The sequence below is a fragment of the Eurosta solidaginis genome, chromosome 1 (genome assembly GCF_040869045.1).
Source record: "Eurosta solidaginis isolate ZX-2024a chromosome 1, ASM4086904v1, whole genome shotgun sequence".
In the NCBI taxonomy this organism is placed as follows: Eukaryota; Metazoa; Arthropoda; class Insecta; order Diptera; family Tephritidae; genus Eurosta; species Eurosta solidaginis.
The window spans coordinates 342780398-342802509 of NC_090319.1; the positions used below are offsets into that span (position 1 = coordinate 342780398).

General features: G+C 35.8%; 1 protein-coding gene across 1 annotated transcript in view; it reads left to right on the forward strand.

Annotated features, from left to right (window-relative positions):
* LOC137237963 (cytoplasmic aconitate hydratase-like) overlaps window positions 1-22112 on the forward strand; it is a 44333-nt gene that overhangs the window by 13226 nt on the left and 8995 nt on the right. Inside the window, exons 4-10 of the mRNA XM_067762423.1 lie at window positions 10345-10490; window positions 10559-10628; window positions 10700-10904; window positions 13884-14186; window positions 14249-14349; window positions 14416-14532; window positions 17869-18523. Of these exons, the coding sequence (XP_067618524.1) occupies window positions 10345-10490; window positions 10559-10628; window positions 10700-10904; window positions 13884-14186; window positions 14249-14349; window positions 14416-14532; window positions 17869-18523 (1597 nt within the window). The remainder of the gene's footprint in view (window positions 1-10344; window positions 10491-10558; window positions 10629-10699; window positions 10905-13883; window positions 14187-14248; window positions 14350-14415; window positions 14533-17868; window positions 18524-22112) is intronic.

Genomic DNA, 22112 nt, shown 5'->3' on the forward strand with positions numbered 1-22112 from the left:
TGACTCATAATCAAAAAAGTAGAATCCGCGCCGAAGTAAGCCTCCAAAATATAGAAGTTCATAACTCAACTCTAATGCATTATTGTTTATTTATAGTGTTTAAAAAATTCAAAAAGTAAAAATGTAGGCGTGATCTGGGATTTTCTTATTTCCGGTGTTTGAGATTAGGCTCGAACCCAGACCCGTGTTATGTCAGTTCCGATTTTTTTTTGCTAGGCACAGATACCCAAAGAGCAAGCTCTTTAAAACCAATAATTTACACAACCACATAAAAAACTAGGCGGCCCTACTAACAACGCCGTTTGTGAACTTTGCAATTTCTCTCTAATTATCAATAACAAAAACCATTGTATAAAGCAATTTGAGCCAGTCTCGCTAATTACATACATATGGTTACGATATTACTATATGATGAATTTTCGCTGGGATTCAAGGGTTCATAAGCGCAATACAAAGCTTTATAACTTCAAAGCTTCCGCAACCCAATTGTCAACCTCACCTACGCGAGGAGAATCCTGTTACAAATATAAATGTATCATACACATAATTAACAGGCGAGGCTCTCATGGAACTAGGGGGTGGTGGCTTGATGACCTAAAAAATTTAATGTTGTTATATAAATCGTTCCCGAGATGGTCGGGCTAGTAGCTTAACGGTGCTTTGATACCGGAACGTAACACAGTTTTTTAATTAACTCTTAGCTAAAATAAAATTAAAGAAAAAAAACTTTTTTAAAAATAAGCTTTTATTATTTTGGTTAATAAAATTAACAAAAAGTAAACAATAAATTGACTCTAAAGAAATATAACACTTTATAAGTTCATTGTAAGCTTAAACGATAATTAGGCTTTTTCGTCTGCGACAAAAAAATTCTATATTGTACATAATTATATATTTTTAACATTAAAACTTTACACCTAAATTATTAAATCTTACAGTTTATATCACAGTCCTAATTGTTCTAATAAAAAACGTGTTAAATTGTGATGGTATAATTAAGAACATTTAGGATCTCATTTTCTTGCTATCGCAATGTAACACGCTTTTATTAGAACAATTAGGACTGTGATATAAACTGTAAGATTTAATAATTTAGGTGTAAAGTTTTAATGTTAAAAATATATAATTATGTACAATATAGAATTTTTTTGTCGCAGACGAAAAAGCCTAATTATCGTTTAAGCTTACAATGAACTTATAAAGTGTTATATTTCTTTAGAGTCAATTTATTGTTTACTTTTTGTTAATTTTATTAACCAAAATAATAAAAGCTTATTTTTAAAAAAGTTTTTTTTCTTTAATTTTATTTTTTACTTTTTAGTTCGTTTTATTAACAAGTAATAGAAGCTTGTTCTTAGAAAAGCTCTAAATATAAGTATAGGGGGTGAAACAAAAACACATATATCAGTTACATCTGCGTATAATGCGTATTGGAATTTATTAGTACACATTTTATGCGCAGCAACTTCAGAGGTATATTTAAAGTTTAAAGCATTGTAAATATAAGTATTGAAGTCATGAGCCTGGGCATTCGCGCAATTTTAGTGATGTAAATTGCATGGCGCCAGCGCCAATGCGGTGCCAGCTCAATGGTAGCTCATTGACGAAATTACTCCAAGCGAATTTTTGACGCTTCTTAGTAGTGAGTGCGTAGTACATTTTACTTGCGCTATTGAGTGAAACGACTTTTGTGTGTCAGGCACGAGTTTGGTGTTATTGGCGCTACTGGCAATGATGACACTGAGCTGTTGACGGTAGCGCTGGTAGTTCAGATTTTGAATCAGAGAAAGAAATGATGACCCGTGTGAATTATTATGGCTTTGGCCGTGTAAATTATTGTGGTGTATTTGTATATTTTAGATTTAATGCACAATTAATATTTGTGTGTTTGAGCGGCCAAATAATAACAGTAGTATTGCTAAAGTGCTGCTTAGTTGATGGAATGTCGCTAATTTCTTAGCGATGATCAGCAGATTGTCAATATTTCGTTCAACGAACGCGCGAAATTGCCACGTCTGCTCAAATTTTCCGAGATTTTCCATTCTTGATTTAACTTAAGGTGTTATGCCAATATTTTTCAGCCAGCTTTTTTCAAATAGGTAATTTTTCCAAAAGCAAAATAAATTACAGAAAAGATTACAGAGTTAAACAGCCTTAAAAATTCAGCTATGTTGGTTATACACAGAAATACAACAGAGGGTTGTGTCACCGCTTTTCGCAAGCGTTGAGATTCACCACGCGTGACACGCGTGATTCACCACGTCCAAATATCACAATCCACGGATAGGTACCGGCGGGTTTGTATGGGACTTAGGCTGTTATTCCAAAGTAAATACAAATATTTACCGATAACTGTGTTATCGATTAATTTATCGAATTCTAACAAAGTAATATCGCATTGTCATCGGAGTTATACATGTGTGCAAAATTTCAGCTCAATCGGACACCGGGAAGTGTATCAAATTTAACTTGCAAGATTCCATTACAGACAACAAAAGTGAAACTAAATAAAAGCTTATAATAAAAAAAAATAACATGCAAGTGAGGAAGGCTAAGTTCGGGTGTAACCGAACATTACATACTCAGCTGAGAGCTTTGGAGACAAAATAAGAGAAAATCTCCAATTAGGAAAATGAACCTAGGGTAACCCTGGAATGTGTTTGTATGACATTGGTATCAAATGGAAGGTGTTAATGAGTATTTTAAAATTAGTGTGCCTTAGTTCTATAGGAGGACGCCTTTTCGAGATATAGCCATAAAGGTGGACCAGGGGTGACTCTAGAATGTGTTTGTACGGTATGGGTATCAAATTAAAGGTACTAATGAGGGTTTTAAAAGGGAGCGAACCTTAGTTGTATATGTGAAGGCGTTTGCGAGATATCGGACCAGGGTGACCCAGAACATCATCTGTCGGGTACCGCTAACATATTTATATGCATGTAATACCACGAACAGTATTCCTGTCATGATTCCAAGGGTTTTGGATTTCGCACTGCAGAACTTTTTCTACTTAATATGGTCGATGTCACACCCATTTTACAAATTTTTTTCTAAAGTTATATTTTGTGTCAATAAACCAATCCAATTACCATGTTTCATCCCTTTTTTCGTATTCGGTATAGAATTATGGCATTTTTTTCATTTTTCGTAATTTTTTATATCGAAAAAAGTGGGCGTGGTCATAGGCGGATTTCGGCCATTTTTGTACCAAGATAAAGTGAGTTCAGATAAGTACGTGAACTAAGTTTAGTAAAGATATGTCGATTTTTGGTCAAGTTATCGTCTTAACGGCCGAGCGGAAGGACAGACGGTCGACTGTGTATAAAAACTGGGCGTGGCTTCAACCGATTTCGCCCATTTTCACAGAAAACAATTATCGTCATAGAAGCTATGCCCTAACAAAATTTCACAAGGATTGGTAAATTTTTGTTCGACTTATGGCATTAAAAGTATCCTAGACAAATTAAATGAAAAAGGGCGGAGCCACGCCCATTTTGAAAATTTCTTTTATTTTTGTATTTTATTGCACCATATCATTACTGGAGTCGAATGTTCACATAATTTACCTATATACTGTAAAGATGTTCAATCTTTTGTTAAAATTTGGCTTAAAAAAAATTTTTTTTAAAGAGGGCGTGTTCGTTCTCCGATTATGCTAATTTTTATTAGGCATACATATAGTCATAGTGTACCTATACAAGTGTGTTGACTTCTTTCTGACAGGCACTCGCTTAAGTGTGCATAACGGGAAAATCTGGGTTGCCATTGTTGTTTCGGTTGAAAACGGTCCATTAGGGTTCTGTGCAGAGACGTAAAAGATCGAAACAGGGTTTATGTAGTCACAAAAGTGTTGCTCCTGTTCCACAGCATTTTAATATTATATCATGGCGAAAAGTGTTCTGTTCAGAGTTATTGATTTTCATTAAAAGTTTAATTTATTACGGAGGGTTACTCCTTTAAGTGTAAAAAGCAGAGAAAACGTAGAGTTTTTTAAATTATTGTCAAAAACTTTTTAATTTTAATTTCTGTACCCAAGTTCACTATATTTGTGTAATCTGGAGGTCAATTCCTTAATTATGAAAAACTGAAAAATGTACACTTATTGAAAACTCATTTGCCCACACAATTTACACTTTAAATTTAGTTGTGTTTTTAGGCACAAAATTTTGAAAATAAAAACAAAATTTTCATTTGTCAGAAAAAATGAAGAAAAAACGGCCTAATGTCAAAAAACCCTATCGAAATACAAACTGGCTTGTTTGTTTTTAATGAACTACGATGTATTTTTCTTGTATTTCGTTAATTTTTTTAAATATAGTTCACACACTTACATCAGTACTGAAACCTTATTGGCTCCCTCGACAAAGAATATAAGAAAAAAATACAAGAAAAATACATAGAAAATAAAGTAGTGTCATATAGGAGTTTGATTTGTTTGCACTTACAGCACAATTTTATTTGCAGGAGACTTTCACAGCTACAAAAGTTAAGGCGGATTTTCACAGACGCTTTGGTTGTCTTGCATTCATTAATTCATCTGTCGGGCGAAGTATCGAAAAATTTACATAAGTTCTTTGGTTGCGTGCCTACGCTTTGACAACGCCATACGAAAAACAATTGCCGCCTTCCAATGAGTTTTACAGCTCCGGCTCACGCTCACTTCTCACGGGAATACTCTGGATCATTGAGAGACTTGAAAAGCAGATGTCGTGAAATTTTCGCACACGTGAAATGTGTTAGGCAGATGTCGCCGCTGTTTTTCATTTAACTCATACGGCGAAATGCTAAGCAGCGACATCTAATTTTGAAAAAGTAGGTTTATTAAAGGCAGCGTTGCCAAACTAAAAAGAATTAATTAACAAATTATCTGGCTCACAAATTGAACCAGACTTCTATATGGATTTATCTGGCTCAAATCGTTTTTATTGCATTTACATGCAAAATTATTTATCTGGCTCAGGATTTAGCCACCGGATGATGGCGAATGAAACGCCGTACGTTTGCTTTGAAGCGACCAAAGCGTTTGTACAATTTTTCCCTTATGCATTTGTGCAAACAGCCTTAGAAGTGAAATTTTTCCATGTTACACGTGTGGCGCTTTATATTTTGACTCTATGTTAAATAAATTTTGCTTTCCGTATGTTTCCGCATTTTTGCAGGCTACAAATCTTCTAGTATTCTTATTTCCGCGGAAATATATGCAACTATTTCATATGTAAATACTACAAAATTTTATTAAACTATCAAATGCAACTCAGCTTGAAGTACTCTTAAGTACCAAAAATGCATCTCTAGACCTGAGATTTGCATCAGGTGAGCGAGGCTGTTTGTAGTTTTGACGTTTATCGCTTAGTTGGCACACTTGGTATAGGTACACTATGCATATAGTAATAGGAGTAGGCGGTGCCACACCCATTGTTCAAAATTTTACTAATTTTCTATTCTGCGTCATAAGGTCAACCCACCTACCAAGTTCTAACGCTTTATCCGTCCTTGGTAATGAATTATCGCAGTTTTTCGGTTTTTCGAAATTTTCGATATAGAAAAAGTGTGCTTGGTTATAGTCCGATTTCGTTCGTTTTAAAAAGCGATCTGAGATAAGTGCCCAGGAACGTACATACCAAATTTCATCAAGATACCTCGAAATTTACTCAAGTTATCGTGTTTACGGACGGACGAACATGGCTAAATGGATTTTTTTTTTCGCCCAGATCATTTTGATTTATAGAAGTCTATATCTATCTCGATTAGTTTATGCCGTTACAGGGTACCGTTATGCGAAGAGGGCTTTAAAGTTGATTAGAGTTTAACCCTGCCACTTTGGCAGCTTAGGCTGAGATGAGCAGCAAAATTTTATGTTATCGAACAAAGTGGCAAGGTTAAAGCCAAGGTTAGTGAAAAAGTATGAACAATTCATTGGCACCCGAGTGGACAAATTGTTTTGATTTTTAATTTGTTATATTTGTCAGCAGTTGCCCTGAAGACGGTTACCGTTGAGTAACCGAAATATATTGGTTGAAAAACAAAATTTCTGGTTTTATTCACCCAGGACCTAAAGCCGGAAAAACGAAATAAATTGTCTTGAAAATTTTTTTGTATTTACCATGACGCAATAAAACCAGACAGGTGAAGTCAGTAGTACAACAACAACAATTTGACGGCGGACGTATGGATGGAAAATTGTTGGTACTATATTCCGTCTTTTTTACTACCTTAGTAATGTAATATGCGGAAAAAAAGAAAACTCGAAATATCTCCACATTTGAAAATGGGGACAAGAAAGAAAAGAGAAGATAAAACTGGGAAATGAAGAGAAAAAGTAGAGGAAGATGGAGGGAAATCTTAAAAGTAAGGAGAATAAAAGGAAGATGGGGTGTGAGGATAAAAGTGAGAATAAGGGTTATGGTTTTAGACAAAGGGGTTAAAAAGAGGATTGGGAAATTGAATTAGCAGATTAAAGTAAACAAGAAAATGCAGAGGGGTGAAGAAATAAGAGAGGAAGAGGGTTGTACAGAGGAGAGGAGAGGCAGGCAGTACAGGTAAAACAGAACAATGTCCGTCGGGTTTAATCATGCGGCTGGGAGTACTTAATGTTTGTCTAACTGTTTCCAGGGCTAGCCAGAGCTGTTTAAAATAATGTTTGTCTAAACGTTTCCAGGGCTAGCTAGAGCTGTTTAAAATAAAGTTTTTATAAGCGAAAGTTTTTTGCTTGCCATTATGTAAATCTATAAGCTCTGATTTGTTGAAGCATCGTTACTGTAAAACTTCTGCAGCTATATATTTTTACACCAGCGACCTCTTTCTGCTCAATGAGTCTACCTTAACGCTTGGTTTACATATGGTGATTTCTTTTCTACACCAAAATGTCGCCACTTTCAACGGAAAACATTTATAAGATTCTCACTTCGCCCTGTTAAATTCTAGCCACTTAAAATGTTCAGTGCCACCCTGCATGACTTGAAAAGAACAAAAATTGTAACTATTTTTACAAAGAAATGCAGTTCGAGTGGTTGTTCGCTGTCAACTGTGATCTCAAATTGCTTTTGAGTGAGGCATGATGCGACACATACGTACATATATAGCATTCGCTTCAGCTTCGTGTGATTCATCAGCTAATTGACAGGGGTGTTTTCAGCACCGTCAATGACAGAGAGGGCAAGTAATGTTTCATTTTTGGGCATTTTTAGGGGTAGGTTGTTGAGAAAAGATAATGATGCCCTCTATTGAGGCTAAGCTGATTTTACAACAGAACACACTTTTTTGAATGGTTGGCGTGAAGGCGACATTTTCGTGCAGAAAAGAAAACACCAATAGATAATGGTGGATCATGGGACCGTATGCCATTAATCACGAGTTTTTGTATTACAAGCCTCCCAGATATTCATCCGCAACTTCATCATATTGTTCCCAAACGACAATAATGATTCATGATGTAATAATAAAGGTGATGTCAACAATATAACCTCACTTTTTCGGCAGCTCTATCTGCCAGTATTTACTTGTACAACAAGAGTACTAAATTTTTATTGCTAAATTTTTCGTAGAAATATGCTCAACAATTTTAGTTTTCTGCAAAATTTTGTCTATAATCTTTTGGGGAATACAAAGTTACGTTTATGTTTATGTCTAAACAATTCTGGTAGCGGCTTACATAGTTATTATATTTCTAAACGTACCCTTCAAAAAACGCGAGTACTCTATAAATAATGTAAGGAATATTCCTTTGGGAGTATAGGAGTGTTCCAAAACTAATCTGTATTCATACAAAAAATGTGCTCCAATTAACATTGCGATGTTCTAGGAGAGGAGTAGGTGATCCCAGTCTCGCTTTGTTTGTGAGTATTCTCCAAAGTACTTTCCAAAGTACTTTCACTGTAGTACTCCATGGAGCACCCACAGAGGATCATATGCCAAAGTACTAAAAAGGAATTGTGTCGGAAAGAATTATCGGAGTGAATTTAATTTAATATGAAAGTAAATGAAGAGGGGCAATACAACTTTTATATTTATACTACGAATATTCTTATGTTATTTAGCATTTGCGTGAATAAAGAAACTAATATTTCTCTATACTATAGTATGTATACATAAAACCAGTGCGCGGTTGCATTTTATCAGAGTTGCCCTAGTTAGTGTTGTTGTTGTTGTTGTTGTAGCGATAAGGTTGCTACCCGAAGGCTTTGGGGAGTGTTATCGATGTGATGGTCCTTTGCCGGATACAAATCCGGTACCATAGCACCATTAAGGTGCTAGCCCGACCATCTCGGGAACGATTTATGTGGCCACATTAAACCTTCAGACCATTCCCTCCCTCCCTACCCCCAAGTTCCATGAGGAGCTTGGGGTCGCCAGAGCCTCGTCTGTTAGTGAAACAGGATTCGCCGCGGATAGGTGAGGTTGACAATTGGGTTTGGAGAAGCTATATATTGCGCTGGCAACCTGAAGGGTTGCGCTACGCAGCCCCTTGAATCTGGTATTTTAGTCGCCTCTTACGACAAGCATACCTACCGCGGGTATATTCTGATCCCCTAACCCGCTGGGGTAGTTGCCCTAGTAAAGTTTTATTATCAGTTATTTGTATGCAATATTTTACTTTTGGCAACTCTGTTCGATCGTCGTCGTGTCGTGATTCACGGTCGTTAAAAAACGAGCAATGATCGGCTGATGGTGGTCCGCAAATGCATTGCAAAGGAGTATTGTTAGAGTACTCCAACATGAAGAAAATGGAACACGTAATCCAACAATTTTTGCAGGGTATAGTAAAATCTACTCCGATCGTAGTAGAATTCAAAGGCAGTTATGTATGATAGACAACCCTCCAAATTATGTATGCCGAACTTGTCAGAATAAAGCCGGAGTCATTGCTGCCGTATGTCGTATCGCTGTATCCGTATCCTTAACGTAATCAGCTGTTTATCGTTACGACTGTAAACCAAAACCCAATTGGTTGGCTACGATACGGTTACGACCTTAGTGGCACCAATAATCGATTGCATTGATTCTCATAAGGTTGGTCGAATCAGCTGTTATAAGGTTACCGATACGGTTACCGATAAAGCACCAATGTCTCTAGCTTAAGGGACAACGTCAACGGGATGAGAACACCTGAATATTAATTTCACCATGTCCATTTTTATGTATTTACGAAATATAGGTAAAGTATGTACTGGAAACCGCCTTTTTGTTCGAAAAGAGCTCCAGAATATGAGATTGGGCAACTTGGAGCAATAAACTTCGAATATATCGAGTATTAATGACTACCGCCGACCGTTTGGTCCACGATGCTTTGCCGTCATAGAACTGTTGTGAAGACAATTTTCGAAACGGTGGGGTTCGACCAAACCAATAAGAAATGTGCGTGTATTAATGGTCCATATAATCCAAGTTGATGGCTTCAAGGTCTCTTATTATTATTGGAATTACATATACAGAATAAATTCCAATTAATCAATGCAGGGATAGTGCTTTTGTACATTTGAAACATACGTATGGATGTATATTCGTTTTTCTAGTGCTTTTGAATGCATTCGTCATTAATACAACCATATGCATACCGAAATAGTACAAAGGGAGTAATGGAGTATACAATATGAGAAATTAATCGCGTTAAAAAGAAATAAACGTGCATTTATACTAGCATTAAGTATCGATGTTTCATGCATACATTTTCAACTGGGAGAATTTGTTTTGCAATTATTTTATATTGTGGCGAATATTAGTATTTCTAACATCACTATGCTGTTAGAAAATAGTCACAACAACAAAAACAGAAAGCAACCACACTTATGTACATGTACACATTAAAACAAGCAGCCACACTTATGTACAATTCAACGAAGAATATTCCATATCTACACATAACCAACAGCTTGAAGCAGAGAGATTATTTGGCATACATATATGTATCCGGTAGCAAAGAGCAGAAGTTGTTACTCACACATACTCACGCGTATGGCTAGAAGAAACACATGAACTACAGATATACATAAATATAGCTAAATAAACAAGCATGATATACAACTGTTCTAGGAAGCATGTTCGTGAAACGTCTAGACCTTTGGAGAAATATGCGAACGAGGTAACCGAGAGTTTAAAAGCAGGGCAAGCTGAGGAATCAGTAATCAGTTTGATTTAAATCCGCTATTAGTGAAGTATAATTGTTATTGTGAACTCACTCCCAAAGTAGTCTAAATAAAGACCATTTTGCAATACTGATTATTGGAGTTATTTATTCGACAGCTCAGTGAAACGAACGTTAGCAGAAGTTGCAAAAAAATCGGAGTCCCCCCAAAATTCGTTACAATATTTACTATATAAACATCTTAACATTTTGATTTTCAATAGGACTTTACTGGTGTTCCGGCTGTTGTTGACTTTGCTGCAATGCGTGATGCAGTGATAAAGCTCGGTGGTGATCCTAAAAAAATCAATCCTATATGTCCTGCTGATTTGGTAATCGATCATTCAGTTCAGGTGGATTTTACCAGAAGGTTTAATAACAATTTTATAGTTTTCATTCATTCATTCTAATTCTTTTATCTCAATTCCTATACTGCAGTGCTGATGCAGTCTTAAAGAATCAACAATTGGAGTTCGAACGAAATAAAGAACGTTTTACATTCTTGAAGGTACATATTTTGAAGTTCTCGGTTTTCGCAATCACTTTTATACGCAATCACTTATTTTGCTTTCGTTTTAGTGGGGCGCTCGTGCCTTTAATAATATGTTAATTGTACCACCTGGTTGTGGTATTGTACATCAAGTGAATTTGGAATATTTGGGACGTGTTGTATTCGAAGAGGATATTGGAAATGGCAAGCTGTTGTATCCAGATAGTGTTGTTGGCACTGATTCTCACACACCCATGATAAACGGCCTGGGTGTAATTGGTTGGGGTGTTGGTGGTAAGTTAGAGACGAGCAGGGTTAGAACTTAACTACGATCGTAATAAATTTACTAAATTTTTCGAAGACAATTTTGACATTCGCTATTAGCGTGCGCCGCCTACCACACCGTCTCCCTTCGTCAGTGGTTTAGCAAACACTACGAGTGTATTTCTGCCATTAAAAGATTCTCGGTAAAAACTCATCTGCCTTGCAGATGCCGTTCGGAGTCGGCATAAAACATGTAGGTCCCGTCCCACCAAACGCAAATTGGAAGAGAAGATCGGCCTAAATTTCTTCGGAGATAAATCGCGAAAAAATTGTATTCCTAAGTATTACTTAAGTCCTTATCATCGCTTGCCTAAAACGGACAACTCGATCTGAAATTTATTACTTTTGATGATAAAATTTTTCGCTTTTCTGCGTTCCTAAGGTTTCAGAACAAATGATCAAGGCCAATTAATTAGATTTCTATATTCGCAAATTCAACAGTAAAGATTAGAACAACTTTGTTCCCACTTTTTTAATATAAGTATCCAGTTCCAGTTCACTTCTGTAAAAAGCATACTAAAATCTGCAAACAAAAATATGTGACCCGGTCTATGAAAAAGTGGCTTATGACTAAAAAAAAAAAAACCACAGCTGTTAACAGCTTACATATTGATCAATTAACATGTTCTAATGCCTCAAAAGCTTTAACAAAAGAAAATATGGGTGAAAGGAAATGTTCTATAAAATATTCTTTTCATTTCATTTGTTGGGAATTATTAGTACAATAGGACCATCTTCCGGTCTTTTATAGTACAAAACATAATTACATGAAAATTTTTATAAACATTTAAGTAAACAGGAACAATAGAAGATATATCCACAAATAAGTATACTAAATTGATTAGGTTGCCAATATGGTTTGATTTAGCCATGTCCGTCTGTCCCTCAATTTTTGATATATCTTGACAAAATTTTGTGAGCGGGTATAATTGAACGATTATACATTTGTCGCAACCAGCTGGATCGGACGGACCGCTATAGAATATGTCCCCCATACAACCGATTTTCAGAAAATAAGTTTTATGTTGTCATATCTTCTTCAATTTATCAGATACAAGCTTCAAATTTCACCACATGCTTTTGTATATGGCACGTACTTTGTCTGAAAAAACCGTAGAGATCGGTAGTATATATAGTATATAAACCGATTTTTCAGATCAGAAGTTTATCGTAATTTCATTTTAACAGCTAGAATCGCCATATGCTTACATATGCGACATATATTGTTGAATGGGAAATCATATAAATCGACCGAAAAGAAACGTGTAAATTTCTGTGTGGATTACCGATCTATTATTTATATATCGAAATTGTCGCTTGTGTACATCTGTCCTCGAATTCCAACCTTCGCTAAAACTCGTCGCAAAAAATATTTAAAATAGTATCAAGTGCGCAGAAAAATATGCAACATTTGGTACCGTATGGTCGGTCACAAGGAATAACTGCCTAACTGCTATACTTTTACATAGGACTTAGGTGGTTATTCCTTATAACCACATGCTATAAAAAGTTGCATGCTTTTCTGCGGACTTGATGTTTAAGATATTATTAGCGATGGATTTTTAGTGTTAGCGAAGGTTATAATTCAGTGGCAGCAACCAAATTCCAATATTGTTGTTGTTGTTGTTGTTGTAGCGAAAAGGACACTCCCCGAAGGCCTAGGGTTGGCATAGTGCATCATGAATTCTTGCCAACGACCGAATTTGTGGCAAAACAATTCATGGCTTCGCCGGATATTCGCCAGATATGGCTCCGTGTTACTTTTTTCTATTTCCAAACATAAAGAGAACCTTGAAGGGCCGTCGTTTTACAAGCATAAATGAAATTAAAAGCGCATCGCTGAAAGAGCTGAAGGCTATCCCAAAGATCGAGTTTGAGAAGTGTTCGAGATTGGAAGAAGCCCTGGCACAAGTACATAATATCTAATAGGGACTATTTTGAAGGCATTGGCAACATTAATGTAGATAAATAAATAAATATCGTTTTCAAAAAACGAAAATTCCCGTTATTTTCTGAACACACCTCGTATTGCGCTGGCAGCTCCTTGAGAGGGAATACCCGTCTTTCTAGGCACCTCTTCTACTATTATACGAGGATATTTGGCTATTGATAAGTGCGTTCTCTGGGCGTAAGTTGACAAAAGAGGTTATCGATTCTGTACGGATTAGAATGAAGGCCTGCTTTTGATGCAGATTCGAGTTTGTGATGAAACGGCTGAGTGTTGCTGCCGCATATCATCATGGTGCTTCAAAAATATCTTCTTTCAAGCATTTGTTTTAGGGGTGGTTCTGTAGCAAACAGTTCACTGCTATTAGTAGTGCTATCAATATAATACTTATAATATTATATCTGCAAAGCAGGAAATTCATATAAAAATGATTTCCTTCGGTTTACACTAAGATATAAATATTGTGATGAATATTAGTATCACTAAGCGATACTACCTTCACTAAGCCGATACTAAGCAGCCACGCGTATGTACGTAAACAATCAATCATCATCTACACACATACATACAAGGCAACGGAGAGATACTCATAAACACATGTAATTACTGATTACCTCAAAAAAAATATCACTTCCCATTTTAAAAATTAGTTTGTTTAGAAAGTTTGTAGAATTGAAAAATTTTGTTTTCATATGGGCTAAAATTATTTCTAATTGACATAATAGTACTGTTTGTAAAGAGAGAACTGTCAAATTCATTCACACTTTGCTAAATGCACTTAAAACTTACTTTTAGTTATGTGATAAATTTTAAAATTTCCCTTACTAAAAACATAGTTTTAAAAACCTACTGCGGAATTATTATTTTTACTGCGATTCATTCAGAATTTTTCTGCCGTTTGCAATCCATAGTTCAAGCTCTGGAGACGAATCACTACTTTGTAAACATTCACAAAATATTCAATGTAGTTATTTTATTTTTTTTTTTCTCACATTAAACAGGTATTGAAGCTGAAGCTGTTATGTTGGGACAATCGATTTCCATGTTGCTACCGGAAGTTGTTGGTTACAAGCTCGTCGGCAAATTGGGGCCACTTGTAACATCAACCGATTTAGTGCTAACTATTACGAAAAATCTAAGACAACTTGGTGTAGTTGGAAAGTTCGTGGAATTTTATGGACCTGGTGTGGCTGAGTTAAGTATTGCTGATCGTGCTACTATCGGTAATATGTCACCAGAAAATGGTGCTACTGTCAGCTTCTTTCCCATAGACGAAAATACACTGGATTACTTACGACAAACAAGTATGTGTGTAATGGAAGTCGTATATAAAAGTTGTCTTTATAAAACTTGTTATATTTTACAGATCGTTCAGAGGAAAAAGTTGCGCTTATACGTCAATACTTAAAGGAAACCGGTCAGCTGCGTAACTACTCCGATGACTCCCAGGATCCAAAATACACACAAGTATTTTTAAAAAAAAATAAACGTTTTCAAATCACTTACTTTTTCCATTCCTTTTAATTTGCCTAGACTCTTACACTTGATTTGTCAACTGTGGTGACGTCAGTTTCTGGTCCCAAACGACCTCATGATCGCGTAGCAGTATCGGATATGAAGAAAGATTTCACGTCCTGTCTTATTAGTCCGGTAAGCTGGACATCTCTTGTATTTTTTTAAATATACAAACATAGTACAGGGGCCTTATACTATAACTCGATTCAAATGAAATTCGAAAGCTGTTAATTTACATACATTTTTTTATACTCAGCGTGCTTTGCACACAGAGATATAGATTTCCATATATCAAAACCATCAGTATCGAAAAAAATTTGATTGAGCCATGTCCGTCTGTCCGTTAACACGATAACTTGACTAAATATTGAGATATCTTCACACGAGCTTATCTGGACCCAGGATACATTGGTATTGAAAATGAGCGAAATCGGAGGTTAAACACGCCCACTTTTTATATATATAACATTTTGGAAAACACAAAAGACCTATTTATTTAGTAAATAAATACCTAGAATGTTGAAATTTGGCGTGTGGGCTAATATTGAGACTCTTGATAAAAATTTTTTAAAATGGGCATGGCACCGCCCACTTGTGATAAAACCAATTTTACAAATATTATTAATCAAAAATAGTTAAACCTATCGTAACAAAATCCGGCAGAGAGTATGCTTTTACTATAATAAATGCTTTGAAGAAAAATTAACGAAATCGGTTAAGTGGTCCTTAACCACTTTTATATAAAAGATTTTTAAAAGGGTTGTGGACGAATAAAATAAGCTATATCTTTGCAAAAAAGAGCTTTATATCAATGGTATTTCATTTCCCAAGTGGATTTATAACAATAAATAGGAAAAACTTTAAATTTTAAAAAATGGGTGTGGCACCACCCCTTTTATGACTAAGCAATTTTCTATGTTTCGGGAGCCATAACTCGAAGAAAAATTAACGGATCGTAATGAAATTGTGGACACATATTTTCCTTATAGCAGAAAATATTTCTAGTAAAAATGGACGAGATCGGTCAAAGCCCACGGCATCTCAGATATAAAACAAGTTTAAAAGGGTCCCAGGCTAGAATAATAAGCTATAACTTAGCAAAAAATAGTTTTGAATCAATGATATTTCACTTACCAAGTTTTATTGTAATAGGAAATGGGGAGACATTTTCTTTTAAACGGGCGGTGCCACGTGTTATGTAGAAAAGTAATTTATCTGAAATGAAATGTACAATTGAAGCTCACGCTGGGTATATAATGTTCGATGTCATAGTATTTACACCCGAACTTAGACACCTTTACTTGTTCAAATTTGAAAGAAATTTCATATAGCAAACAAAAAAATTTTTTTATCCTAAAACAATGTAATTGTTTTTGTAAGAGTTTTCTCTCTTTTTAAAAATAATAGATTATTTACCATGTACATTGTACCAAACCAGATTTTCAAAAGCTTTATCGGTAAACAATACAGAAGTTTCCCCGTTTTTCGAAGTAGCCTCTGAACATAGACATTAGCCATCATCCAGTGAGTTTTCTAGCTCCGTATCACGCTCAATTTTCACGGGAATGCTCTAGGGAGACTTGAGAAGTACAGGTCGTCATAATTTTGTGCACATGACTAGTGATAGGCAGATGTCGCCATTTCATTTAACACATACGGCTAAAGGCCAAGGAGCGACATTAAGGCAGAGTTGCCAAACTAAAGATAAGAAACTAACTAATTATCTGCCTCATAAATTGAACCAGACTTCTATCTGCATTTATCTGGCTCAAATTGTTGTTGTTGCATTTATGCAAAATTATTTATCTGGCTCAGGATCTTTGCGACGGGATGATGGCTATTAGCTTACGAAGCTGACATTGGCACAAAACCAATAATAAAAAGTAATATTTCTTGTAGAAGAACGTTTGGATTAGGAGAATTGTAAACAAATTTAAGCATAGAACTTACGAATAAGATGTCACTGCTGAAGTACAAGGCTAAACTGATTCAGGACTCACCAAATTAATTTCTGGTGCGCTATGAAGCTCTTGAGGGCATCTTCAATCTATACTAATCTATTTTTTTACTATGCCTAAAAAACTTAAAATGTAGGCGTGCTCAAGAGGCAGATCTTCGAAAAAACTACATGAGTTCTCATACATGTTCGGCTCTAACTTAAAAAAGGTAAGGAAAGCTAAGTTCGGGTATAACCGAACATTACATACTCAGCTGAGAGCTCTGTGAGCTCTGCTTCTCTGAGTATAATTATAGCTGTTGGTTTGGGAAGGTTTCGTAGATGGTTTATAAGTGGTTTTTAATTCCATATCACATAAAAAAAAAATCACATACGTTTGGGAAATATCGACCAAATTGTAGACCAAGGGTGATGTTTTTTGGAACGATTTTCCTTCATCTTTTGTCAAATAAGGGAAAATCACCATGTAGGAAAATGAACTTAGGGCAACCCTGAAATGTGTTTGTATGACAGAGGTGTTAATGAGTATTTTAAAAGCGAGTGGGTCTTAGTTCTATACGTGTTCACCATTTCGAGATATCGACCAAAATGTGACCAGGGTGACCCAGAACATCATCTGTCGGGTACCGCTAATTTATTTATATATGTAATACCACGAACAGTATTCCTGCCATGATTCCAAGGGCTTTTGATTTCGCCCTGCAGAACTTCTTCATTTTCTTCTACATAATATGGTAGGTGTCACACCCATTTTACAAAGTTTTTTCCAAAGTTATATTTTGCGTGAATCGATATCGAAGTGGGTGTGGTTATAGTCGGATTTCGTTCATTTTAAATAGCGATTTGAGATGAGTGCCCAGCAACTTACATACCAAATTTTATCAAGAAACCTAAAAATGTACTCAAGTTATGGTGTTTACGGACAGACGGACGGACGCACGGACGGACGGACATGGCTAAATGAATTTCTTTTTTCGCCCAGATCATTTTGATATATAGAAGAAGTCTATATCTATCTCGATTAGTTTATGCCGTTACGGGGTAATTTTAAAATTAATATACTCTGTGAGCTCTGCTCAGCTGAGTATACAAATAAATAGGGGTTGTTGAGTGCTTTTTGGGATAAAGTCAATTCTGATAGCAGATTTAGATTCAGCGGCTTAAAATTCATATGTTAGTCAATTTCGAACTCCGAAGACCAGTTTCTACGTGTTTAAGCTAACTTCGAAAAACGGATAAATTATTATTTTTTTTTCGGATCAATCTCAAAAAAGTATTTTGGTTAAAAATACAGAAAAAAAATAAAAATAATTTTGCACTATGTAATCGCATTTTTAATAATTTTGTATGGGTCATTTTCTCAAGTAAACTTAAAGCTTTATCTGTCTGAGAAAAATTTTTTGTGAAAAAATGTTGTGTTTACAGGGCAGATAAACTTTAAGTTAACTTGAGAAAACGGTCATAAGTGTTAAAAAATCATACAATTTTATTAATAAATAGATTTGTATCCTCAGATTGGCTTCAAAGGCTTCGCCATTCCAAAAGATCAAGTTTTCGCCGGCGGTTTATTTCAATGGGATGATGGTCAAACTTACACCATCCACCATGGCTCCGTTGTGATCGCAGCAATCACATCTTGTACAAATACATCCAATCCTTCGGTGATGCTAGGAGCTGGCTTACTAGCCAAAAAAGCCGTAGAAAAAGGACTATCTGTGCTACCATACATTAAAACATCGTTATCGCCCGGCTCTGGTGTAGTAACTCATTATCTTAAAGAATCTGGCGTAATTCCATATTTGCAGAAATTAGGTTTCGATATCGTTGGCTATGGTTGTATGACCTGTATCGGCAACTCTGGTCCGTTAGATGAAAACCTTGTCAATACAATTGAAAGTAATAATTTGGTTTGCTGTGGTGTTTTGTCGGGTAATAGAAACTTTGAAGGTCGAATTCATCCAAATACACGTGCTAATTACTTAGCAAGTCCACTGTTGGTTATTGCATATGCTATTGCGGGCCGTGTTAATATCGATTTCGAAACTGAACCTTTGGGTGTAGGACCAGATGGCGAAAAAGTGTTTTTACGTGATATTTGGCCAACGCGCAAGGAGATACAAGCAGTAGAAAACAAGCACGTTATCCCAGCTATGTTCAAAGAAGTGTATAGTAAGTAAAATTTTTAAATTTTTTTGTTCATTGTAAAATGATTTTTACTGCGTATAAAAGCCATTTCTTAGAATTTGAAACCATTTTTTTGTAATTGAGGAGTTGCGTGCAAAAAGGCGTCAAGGGTTGCAATATATACATACATTAGGGTGAGTCAAATTTATTGTTGAAAAGGCACATCCAGTTTCTGAATCTATGGGTCATACTGAGTAATATTGCCCATGAGCCCATAGGTCTGAAATGAACTTCGAGCCTCCCTAATTTTGTTAGACATTTTTTTTTTTATAAATTTTTATTAATATTTTTGTTAGAAAATATTTTGGGCTATTTAAAAATTTAATCTGCAATACAGAAAAGTAAAATATTCGTCGCTATAGGGCGCTTTTCTACTATTTTTCGCATTTTATCGCTTCTTTTTGGGGAAAATCGACGAATTTGTTGCAAAAATCGACGAATATTTTACTTTTCCATATTGAAAATTCAATTTTTATGTAGCCCAAAATATTTTCTAACAAAAATAATAATATAAATTTCTACAAAAAAAATTGTTTTCTAATAAAATTAGGGAGGCTCGAAATTCATTTCAGACCTATGGTCCCATGGATAATATTACTCAGTATGACCCATAGATTCAGAAACTGGATGTGCACCTGACGTTTTTTCCCCCATATAATTTGACCTGCCCTAACATACATACATGGAAATATTGTATATGAAATGTACTACATATTAAGAAAGTTTTTCAAATACTAAAACAACAAAATGCTATATCACCTCAAATGTTTTTAACACGAAAATCTCAAAACGTTAACTTCAAAGAAGATCGGTTTTTGCACACAACTCCTCCTAAATATCTTGTAAAATTCTGTTTGTTTGAAAAATTTCAGCAGGAATAATTTTTAAACATTTAAACCCTTTATGAATGGGTTGTTTTTAAACCTTACACCCATCTTCTGGCTTTCAGTGACTGAGAATTTTTATAAAAAATTCCAACTTTTGCTATAATTTTTATTGTTTCAATGATAAACGAACTATAACAGTTGTCAGTCACTGCAAGTCAGCTAGAGCTCGTGATATTCGATTAATCGAACATTCGAATTATTCGAGTACTCTAATATTAAATTAGTTAAAAGTGAGTAATCGTACATCGTCGATTGTTTGAATAATCGCTACTGAACAATTATTCGAATGTTAAAATATACATAAAAACACGGTAAGCATAAAAATTCAATATTTTTCATTTTAAACCAATGTTTCTATTTGATACTCCAGAGCAGCAGTAGTAACGAAAAATACGTTCTGCTACTGCTCCGGCTCTGAATATAAATTAGACCCACCCTAATATACATAGAGTATAGAGTAGAGCAATTGCATAAAAAGTGATAGTAATGCTCTGGCGATGCTATGAGCAGCAGCAAATAGAAAATAAAAACTACGAACAATATGTTATTTACAGCGGAGCGGCAAAGCAGGTTGCGCGTTGCTTTGCGGAAGTTTTTAGGGACTATTTCGATATAATTTCGGGACGTTCGTAGGAAATATTCGGTGTCATATAGGGATGGTTTTATGGACTGTTTCGGGACCAGTTCGTGTCCACATAACGGTGGTCCTCGGGACTACTTCGTGAATATTTTGGTATAATTTTAGAGCTCTTTCAGGATCATTTGCGACTATTTCATGGTTCTTCCATAATTTCGAGGTCAGTTTGTGGTAATTGAAGATCTTAGATACTCCAGTGGTTATTTAGGATTATTTTCGAACACTTGGGGACTATTTCCTGTCTCCCCGGTGTCATTTTGGAGTACATTTTTTGGTATTTTCGTGATGGTCTTGGGGACTGTGTCAGGGTACTTCCAGCGTCATTTCGAGATCATTCGAGAGTAGTTTGCGAATGACTTCGCGGTCTATTTTTGGTTCTTTTCGGAATGAACTTTTGGTTTATTTCAGGATCCTGGCGGGGTAATTTTGTGATGATTGTGGGGACTATTTTGGACCCTAAAATAGTACTAAATACATATCATCTCGTCTTGGCTTCTTCCATTCATCTACAGTAATGGAGACACTTGCTACCTCAGCCAACTCGTTAGAAAGTTTTTGTTGTATATCATTGCATATAAGCTGTAAGCGTGATCGAATACTTTGTTCAGAGGGAACTTTATATCCTGGCTCAACTAAACTCATGAGCTCGCGAAAGCCATCGGATGAAACAAACGAGTTTGGTAGCATGTTGCTGGCTACCAAACGCGCCACTCCCCGGGATAAAGTTTCCTGTCGCTCTAATGTGTATTCGTAAACATCGTCTGCATTTTTTTCTTTTGCGGCCACGGGTGGGCTGTGCTGTTTGCTCCTTCATTAGATGATGCAGGTGTAGGTGTGCTATATATTTTATTGGTAACGATATTAGCCACTACATCAGACATACTTTGTTAGATTTTTAACTTACAAGTCGCCAAATTGACTCTTTTCCATCCTGTGAATTAGTCGTAAGTGGTTAATAAGCGAGGACGTAGAGTTGCGAAAACTTCAAATAGCACCACAAATGGTGCAGGCAACTTCCTTGCTATCACTGCATTTTGTAAAAAAGCTCCAAGGCCACCTTTTTTTGTTGTTGCGCTCTTTTCCCCCCAAAAAAAAACACAAATTTGATAAAATCAAGTATGTATTCGATTTTTGTAAGATATTCGAATAATCGAATAGATTTAAGAGCTCTAGGGTCAGCATATTGGTGTAAATCTAAAAAACCCTAATATCCTATAGAATAAAACCTGTTTCAATAAAGAAAAAACCTCAAACCGACTGCTCGACGAAGAATCTCACCCTATCTCGGCTGTTGTTGTTGTTGTAGCGATAAAGACACACCCCACAAGTTTTGGGGAGTGTTATCGATGTTGATGGTCCTTTGCCGGGCATATATCCGGTACTTTCTGGTAACAAGCAACATTAAGGTACAAGCCCGACCATATCGAGAACTATGTAATATGACCACATTGAACCTTCCATATCATCCCGCCCCAGCCCCTCTTTCCATGAGGATCTTGGGCTGCCACAGCCTCTACTGATAAGGAAACCAGATTCGCCACAAGTAGGTGAGTTTGACAATTGGGTTGGAGAAGCTACTGAAGGGTTGCGCTTCACAACCCCTTGAATCATTTCGGTCTTTCTGCCCTATCTCAGGAAATAGTGAAAAGCGCCCTTCTATAAATATTTGTTGGAAAAACGCCCCACTTTATTCAAAAACTTTGTGTCTGAGCATGAATCCAATACATTTTTTACATAAGATAGGGCGTTTATGAAAACAATTTCGAAATAGGCCGTTTGTGAAACAAATCCTGACACAGGGCGTTTTTAAAAAACATTCTGAGATAGAATATCGCAGCAGTCCAAATACTTTAGCAATCGTTTGTTTAATTACCGTTTCTATATATTATTTTTTTGTTTAGTTCGGAAAGAAGTGATTTCTTCCCTGTTTTTCACAGTTAACCCCTAAAATATAGATATTGGCTGTCGCAATTCGAAATTGGACCCATCCTAATATATGTATATTTTTATACTCAGCTGAGCAGAGCTCACAGAGTAGGTATATTAATTT